Genomic DNA, 8,844 nt, shown 5'->3' with positions numbered 1-8,844 from the left:
GGGAAGGGAAGGGAAGGGAAGGGAAGGGAAGGGAAGGGAAGGGAAGGGAAGGGAAGGAACGGCCTTATTTGTACTAGATAGCTCTGCCATGTAGCACAGCTACATCCCCAGCCTGCATGCAGACACAGCACATGCCTATCCACCTCCCGGCTCCTGCTTTGGTTCTGACACTGCACTTGCAAAATGCAGATTATACCCTGGGACAGAGCACCTCATGTCCAGCAGAGGCTGCCAGGCATGCAGCTCCTTGCTCCAGAAAACAGCTTTCTAACAGCTCCTCTCCATATGTGCTGTAATCAGTCCCATGCTCACAGACTCCTGCACTTGAACACAAGTAGCTTTACGAATGCAATCAGCCTACTTGCAAAAAGAGGCCCCAGGCAGTGCAAACACCACACGCTGACCCATGAAGATTTCAGGATGAATGACAGCTGCTCTGAAGCGGCCATGTGTGTAGCTGCTGTTCAGAATAAAATGAGTTATTTCTCCTTATTCTGTAATAAAATGTCAATTTGCAAGTAGGAAAATGTTGGCAAATGCTGGAAAAGTTCTTTTCTCTTTCTATGCTTTTCAAATGGAAAAAATATATATTAGGAAACCATACCACAGCCACCATTCTGCACTCATTTCTTCTTATCTAGTAAATACCGCTAATAGCTAAAGCATGACACCTCCCTGCCCTGCTCCTCCTCCTAGCTCAGACTCAGATACCAGCTTGAATTTGGCAAAAAACATGGAATAATTTCTAAGAGAAATAGATACATATGTATATTCATGTTAAGCAATGATGCCTAATGAATTATGACTTTTGCCATGAGGTCAGAAAGAAAATTTGTTCCAGTATACAACATTGCCAGTTATCTAGTGCTTTATTTTATACATAAATTAACAGAACTGTCAACGTGTATTCAAGATAAAATGAGGAATTTGCTGACCCCAGTATCAAACTCACTGCTGTTTCCACTAATTAATCATCACCACAGAGTCTATGCTACTTGCCAATACTTTTCAGTATTGAAAATGCTTTTTCAGTAACCTTACACATATGAGTCATCCCAACAGGACTGGAATCACCAAGGTGCACTGTGCTCCTCAAAGAAGGGTTTACAGGCAGCTGAGTAAAATATTTTGCAAAGCAACCAGCATCCTGTACAGATACCTGTACAGAAAACACAAGTCCAGTATTGGTAGAGTCTTGGCCAAGTGTTCAAAAAGAGGAGTTTAAAATTAATGTCTGAGTGCATACCCTGATCCTGACAAGGCTATTAGAAACCTGTGCATCATGAAGTCCACGGGTGCTTTGCACTTCATTAAACTTATAAATTCTCCTTGCTTCCAAGCACCGTATTGAAGGGAAAAGCGGTAATTTTGGTTTCTAATTCCCACACATTTTAGGTCATAAACGCTTTAGATCCCTTTGAAAATCCCAGCCTAAATGCAAGCCTTTGGAATTCAACTTTTTAAGCTCCTCTCTTTGGAAAAAGTAGACTTCGCGATTTCTTTCTTCACAGTACTTTATGAATATGGAAACAGTTCCCCAGCTAAAAAGCCCTTTGAATTCTAAATAGGTTTTTGTGACCTGGTTCAAAGTGTTACCTGAACCAATTTCACAAGAGCTGTATCTGGGGCATTATTTTAAAGGAACACTACAGGAAGAACACCACAGCATCGACAAATCCAGCTGCTAGAAACGATGATTGAAGAGATCATCGAGTAATTGCCGTTACGAAGATGCCCCTCCGTGACTATTGGCCGATGTAAATATCACAAAGAGAAATGCAGTTTCAAAAAAACACGTACGTGTTTGTCCAACAGATTTCTCTTACTTCAAAGCTCTGTAAGCCAGAGCACCAAACAATATCTTCCCTTCTAATAGAGTCCGCAGTTTCTTACCTAAGCAGGACTTCTTGTCTGCAGAAAGATAATGCCCTGGATGACACTCGCATTTGGCAGTTCCTCTCTCATTTTGACAGATTTGTGAGCATCCTCCATTCCCACTTGTGCAGGGGTCTATCACTGAAACCAATTAGAGCACACTGTCAGCTTAAAGGTCACGCTTGTGCCTGAAAACAGTCTTACCTGCCATCGTTGCAACCAACAGCCAAGATTACGGTACTGTGAAAGATTGGACTGAAAAAATATTTGACAGAAGTTGGTGTATGGTTAAATCCATTGTTTTTCTGGGTGCTATTTTCTCTGATTCTGGACAGCATTTTCCATTCATCAGCAGCACTATAAAATGTGGGAAATTGTATTACTCCCTGGAAGCAGGACAGGAGAGTACATTTTATCCTTATTTTCCCATAACTGAGCAGATTTCAAGAGTTGCTCTAAACAACAGCAATTAGTACTCCAATGTTTGAACCCATAAACACATACAACAGTGAAGTTTGCCAAACACTAACGTGTATTTAGAAGTCTCCAGAGAAAATACTTGCTGAAGAGTACCAGAAGACCTCCTTCGATCTAACAACACATGGCATTAATGTTATACATCAAGGTTTTTCACTCTTTTTCAGCAATAACATGCAATTGCAAGGATAAGCAGTTCTAAGTGATGAGTACTTAAAAATACATTTTAATAGTGCCTGCAGAAATCTCCACCTCAAAGACTTCACCGTGGTTAACGTGTGTATTTCTGGAAAACATGGCTGCTGGAAGTCCATGTGTTTGCCCAAAGACTTTGTCCATACACAAACTGGCCTACTGGGACTGCTTGGACAGGATGATTTGGGTTAAGAGCCAGAGTTTTTCTACAAAAATCTGATATTTTGCACAAGGCCGGTGTTCCAGTCTGGAGTTCAGTTACATCGATGTGCTGGTGAATAACACCACATAGGCAAATTTGTAGGATGTCTTTGAAAAACGTGTCCTTTAGAGTTCTAACGCTTTTTAAAAGTCAAGGTTATTTCCTTACAATTCAAGCTGTAACACAATTTTAGCTTTTTACTAATTACTGACTGATTTGAAACATTGGACCAGTATTCCACACTTGCTTCCAGCCTGACTTCTCCTTCACTTGTCCTTCAGCTCAAGCTCTGTGCAGGGTAACTTCTGGAGGGGCAATGGGAAGGAAAACCAACATCAGCTGAAGGTGTTTTCCTCTCAGCTTTGCTCCTCAAATCTTCCATTGGCTACCCACATACGTATATGTGTAGCTATGAAGAATAAGGAGCTGGGAGAAAAGACCTATATTTTACAGAGATATATTTGAATACGGTGATGTGGTTTTTTTTTTCCCATGTCCTCCAATTTTTGCTTTTTTATCCTGTGTAGCCAGTGGCATTTTATGTCACCGTTGGCAACAGAGGACACTGCCCCAGAACACCTTCAAATTTCCTCATTTCACCTCCTGACATCCCAAGAACACAGCCACTCGAGTGTGCAGGCTGAGAATTTGACAAGATAGCATAAAATAATATCACAGTTAAGGATTTAGAACTGAATTTTTCTGTTGGACTTTCAGCACGATAGGTTGCAAATAGGTTTTCAAGGGACAGCAGCACTTCATCTTATGTGACACTTTCAAGGCTGACAGCTTGGCTCTGCAGTTAAACAGTTGCCTGTCTACAAAGGATTTAGCTTCAAGCAAGAACTCGTTCCCTGACTGATACAAAATATTAGTTGTTGATTCCTTTTTTATTATTATTATTTGGATAAATTAAGTGAAATCACTATCAAACAGCATCTGTTAAACCTACGTATTATAAAGGTTTTCAGAGCATCCAAAGCTTTAATTTGAGAATGATTACAGCACAGAGCAAGACTTGTAATAATCTGTGACATGACAACAAGCAAACAACAAATTACAGGGTACATGGTAGTAAAATGTAGTAATTTGAATAAAAAATAGCAGCCTTGGAAGTCCCTAGACAAGACAAAAATTCGTAAAGGAAAGAGATTTTCAGAAGATAAAGCAACCACAGATTGACTTGTTTTACTTGCTTTTGTTTCGCTCTGACATATCTGTTCCTTGCTGTCAAGGGCAGGTTTCAGGAAAAGCTAGAAACAACTCATTAGTGTTCTTTCTTCTATGCATTTGTCTCTTATTGTCTGACTTGTTAACGTTATTGGGTAATACACTATATCCAGCGAAACTCTATTCCAAGCTGTTAGACGCTATGTTCTACAAACAAAAACCAGAAAAACCCCAAACAATCCCAGAACCAATCTGTTTCCAGGCTGTCCTGGGTCACCCAGAAATCTCATCTGAAAAAGCCACATTGATGCACTGATTTGGGGCAGCAGCAATGCTTTTGGGAAAGGGTGTGCTGTACGTGCTGGGAACCCTTCCAGACCTTCACTGCAAGGTTGCAAAGGACAAGGTCTAGTTTTCCAGTCCCAACTGTTGTGCACTCTAGAACAGCAAAGGAAAGAGAACTGGGTCTCATCGTAGTCTGCATGATCATGGCAACCATGACTTTACACAGGAGAAAATATGAAGTGGTCAGACTTAAAATCTCTTTCTCCTGGAGGAGTGAGAGTTGGGAAGGGAAATAGTGGTTATTTATACATGGGAAATTCAAAGTTGGTTGAGAAGGATGTTTGTCCTCATCACTCCCGGATAACCCAATGCAGAACTCACGCTAGCAGAGATCTTGTACAGCCCGTGCCTATGCACAAGTACCAGTGGTACTGCAGACCCCATCCACACATACCTGGAGCACCGACCTCACCGCTCTGATGCTGCACTGCTCCATCCCATTGCCGTGGCTCTGTGGGGAAGGCTGCACCCTGCTAGGCATGGGTGCTCCCCCACTGCCTCTCAGGGCCCTGGCTGCAGTGTCAGCCCTGGGATGACAACCCTAATTGCCAACCTAATGCTCTCACGGCCACTTTATACTCATTTGTTCTTGTAAAAACCTTGTCTGTCAGCTTAACTAGCACTTATCTCCCTTGTGTGTTTACTCTTTAAGGCATTTATGGGAGAAAAGCATCCCGCTCGGCCTTCATTTTGCCAGCTAAGTTCCTCTTGCAAGACAAATCCTCCTTCCTCTGCCCACAGCTGCTCTCCTGAAGAGGCTGTGCCACTCCGTTTCAATTTCCACCACCCTGCAGGCAGGTAACCAACAGGGCCCAGCTCAGGTCTGACCCGCAGACACAGCCGCCCCTGCTCCATCATTCAGGAATTCTGGTGGTGAAGCTCACGCAGGCCAGAGCCCGAGGCCAAGCGCTCTGCATGCCACAGGAGCTGATGGCAGGATTTACTCACACTTTGTACACAGCGTAGAAAAGCCCTGAGGAGAAGCAGAGCCATATGGAAACAGTTTTGTGATGGGAGTTTTAGCACAATAAATCCATGAGTTTGGACCTATCTTTCTCTGGCGCATCCAAGGGTGCCATGTGCGTACGCTTGCCGTGGTGTGGGGGGAGGTTTGTTTTAAAAAATAATAGATTTGTTAAAAAAAGGGAAAATCAAACTCAAAGGTAGCATTGCTATTCTGCTTGCAAGTGCTCCGTAGCCTGAAGGGGAGGAATGAATCAGGCTGTGATTAGGAGCAAGATAAGCCAAAATCAGATACAGAAAAGACATCATGTAGCAGAAGATTGGGAGGCCAACTCTATACACAACTTGATGAGTAATGAAATGTTAGGATTAAAATGTGACCATGTTCCTCACTTACGTCATTGCTCTCAGGGTGCAATGAGCAGCCAGGAGCCTGCAAGGGCAGGAGCTCTGTGATCGTGAACGAAGGCAAACTCCACACCTCAGCTAAATGTCATCTTTTTACCATTGGTAAAAGGAGGATGGAAGCACACAGCCCTGTGCTTCCTACACCCTCACTGAACAGCTTTCACTGCAGCACCTATCCCATCCCCTGCGTCACTCCTTTGGCACGCACAGGGCTGCCTGGCACCATAGCATTGGCCAAAAGCAGTGAGTGGAGGAAAATGTGACTGAAGTGCAGCCACCCTTTGATCTGACAGCAGCAAAGGGCCCAAGGGTCCATCAGTGGAAGGAGGGAGAAACAGAGCAGCCTCACTGGCATCACCCATTGGTATTTTTTCAGCCTCTGAAGGACTGTAGCACAGACACGTGGAATAAACAACAAAGAATGAGGTGGACCTGAGCATCTCTGAAGATAGCTCTCCTTCCACCCAGGCAAATTAATATTCTTTCTGTTCAGCGTAGACCCCCAGCCTCTGGAGAAACATTTCTCTTCCTGCCAAAACATGTTAGCACACACCCACACCTATCTGCACGCTGCATATAAAAATATAATCAGTCCTCTGAACCTGTTATTGTGCTGCACACACGTACGTGTGAGCGTGTGCAGGGCTGCATCTATCCATCCTAACAGCAGGGACGTATTATGCTCTCCATGCGGGGCTGGAAAGGCTATTTTGTCCCCTTTGGAAGGCATCAAACTCTGGACCCACTGATGCCAGCAAAGAGCTTTGACATTTCTATTAGTAATATTAGTATAAATTCAGTTATCTGTCATAGATATTCAGAAAATGTTAGCCACAAAAGCTGCTGTAGGAGGCATTTCACCCCATGCTATCCATTAGCAGACAATTAGTTTCCGCACGGCAGAAAAGCTAAGCTTTGACCTGTGATATGCATTTCTCAGCATGTTTTTTTGCCTAAAATAATGCTAAAAAAGCAAAAGAAAAAAACTCTGAGTACGGAACTCTTGTTAGAAGATAGTTAGCAACGATGGAGTCAGAGCACGCAGCCTCCTTCAGTCTGTGTTTTCCACCAACTCAAATGATAACAAGGAATGTAACCAGACATACTGTACTTTTACTTGCGTGGTAAAACAAAGGTTATAGATTTGTAGAGATATCTTCTTTGTTGCTTCCCCTATTAAGAGTCACAGTGTGTGAAAGCCTCCACAAAACCTGCATCCCAACAGCTTTCCTACACGAGGCAGACATCAAAGATAACAGCTGGCACCAGAGATGAATTGGGCTCCAAAGCCTGTGTTCTGCTTTCTCTTCTTGCAGTTCAAACAAGAATAAATTCCAGTGAAAACAATGAATTTACATCAGTCCAAAAGCACACACAGCCTGGTGCTGCAATAAATATGCTTTCTGTCTGAGTTTCTGCTTTCCAGATACCACTGGTTAAAGTTTAATGAAGTTAAATTCGTGACATTAGCATAGTCAAGGCACTGACAACCAAACAGAAGAAATGGACACTGTTACCTCTGCTTATTTTAATTGCCTAAGTGGTAGTGAATGCTCAGCCTGGCACATATAACTAAAAATGAATTCAGTATTGAGCAAAATCTGGTGTACAAAACGCTAAAGGAGAAAAGGAGCATTATAAAAGACGGGACTGTGGCACAACACAAAATATCATCAAAAGATTCAAGAAGAAAGCATTTTGCTCTCAGATGCTGTTCGCCTCTGAAGATAGTAACCCACTTTAGAAGTTATTTGCCTCGGAGTATAACCAGAAGTTTCTCATGAGAAAAGGAGAAATGACAAACAGATTTCTTCAGATGGCTTTGGGGATCATGCTGGTGGGGAAGGGATGGACTCCCAGGGACAGCTGGGTCCCGAACACACCGTGATGGTGCAACAGGAGGACTGGACTTGCTGCAAACAACTTCAGTAGTTTCCCTTGCAATCTCATGGTAAAGGAGCCTATACCAGGTTTCTGAGTCTGCAAACGTGGGCTGAATAGAAGAAGAGAGATCCCCTTTCCTATATGTAGACTCCCAAGCCATCGAGGCTGCAAAATCTGCTTCCCTCAAGTCATTTTGGGCACTTTGCTCCCTGAAATGTAGGATTTCCAAAAATGGAGGGAAGACCTGGAAATAATGAACAAAACAGAAATCTGAGCTGGGTGCATCTGTAAAGGCTGACTAAAGGGACCCTCGCTTCCAATTTCTGTAGCGGAGATAATAACCTCCCATAAACAGCTCGTTTCCAGAGTGTAGGCCCTTTTTATTCTTAATATGTCTGAGAGAATGTTACATCCTCTAAAGCATTCTTCGAACAGCTACTCTTGCTATTACGAGCCCCACTGGAAACGCTAGATGTTCTGCTCAGCTGCACTAGGTTGAAGGAGATGTGCACTGTTCCTTTTACCTCTTGGTCAGATGAGTGCTCGAAATGTAGAAACTGGAGCACCAGGCCAGGCCAGCTCCATCCCCACCTGCACCTGGGCAGCGTGAGCTGTTCGTGCCCAAATCCCCAGGCTGTAAAATGGTTTTATATGAAATGCTTCTCCCTGTCCTCGTCAGCTAGCATCTGTCTTGTGCTGCAACGCATGAGAGTTTATGATATCCGTTTATTTTGGTTTCCTGTCTAAATAGCTGAAATGGAACTCAATATTCCCTGCTCGGTATTGTGTACATCCATTACCATGATAGCAACTCTCTGTAACTTCCTTCTGTCTCTCCTCTCAGGATTTATTTCTGTTTCTCTTTGATAATTTCTGAGATACTGAGTTGAGCAGTGTGTTAAGTATTTTTAATAACTGCTTCTCAGTGCTTACATTCCCGAAATGAAAACTCACTTTCTGTTAATGTTCATAGCTAGGAAAACTCAAAGCTAAGCTTTGTGATTGGTGCCAGGAGCAAACTGCTATGGACTGCCCACAGGAGGCCATGACTATTAGAAAGGCAAACTCATTTAACCCCTTCAATCTCTACTTTTTGTATTTATCATTCACTTCTCCATCACTTTTCCCCCTAAGCCACATTAGGCATTTTTAGTATGAAATTCCCCCTCCACCACTGCTGAATATTAGACTATTCAGAGAGAGCAAAGCAATTCAAACATCCCATCTTTCACTTTTGTGTCATAGTGGTCATATTTGATCAGAGAGAGATGAATTTCTCTCTTTTCTTGTAATTCGTAGGAAAACACCTGTGCTTTTAGGTAAAT

At 42.9% G+C, this 8,844-nt stretch overlaps 1 protein-coding gene across 9 annotated transcripts in view; it reads right to left on the bottom strand.

Annotated features, from left to right (window-relative positions):
* Positions 1 to 8,844, bottom strand: part of LOC110398154 (multiple epidermal growth factor-like domains protein 6) — a 189,206-nt gene that overhangs the window by 46,537 nt on the left and 133,825 nt on the right. For all 9 annotated transcript variants that reach the window (XR_002438213.1, XM_021395540.1, XM_021395545.1 and 6 more), the window contains one exon: positions 1,894 to 2,016. Coding sequence is in view for 8 of the 9 variants with exons in the window: in XM_021395540.1 (XP_021251215.1) it covers positions 1,894 to 2,016 (123 nt within the window). In the remaining variant the exon portion in view is untranslated. The remainder of the gene's footprint in view (positions 1 to 1,893; positions 2,017 to 8,844) is intronic.

This window comes from Numida meleagris, chromosome 4 (assembly GCF_002078875.1).
Source record: "Numida meleagris isolate 19003 breed g44 Domestic line chromosome 4, NumMel1.0, whole genome shotgun sequence".
NCBI classification, from domain to species: Eukaryota; Metazoa; Chordata; class Aves; order Galliformes; family Numididae; genus Numida; species Numida meleagris.
This window is presented reverse-complemented; position numbering and strand designations above follow the sequence as displayed.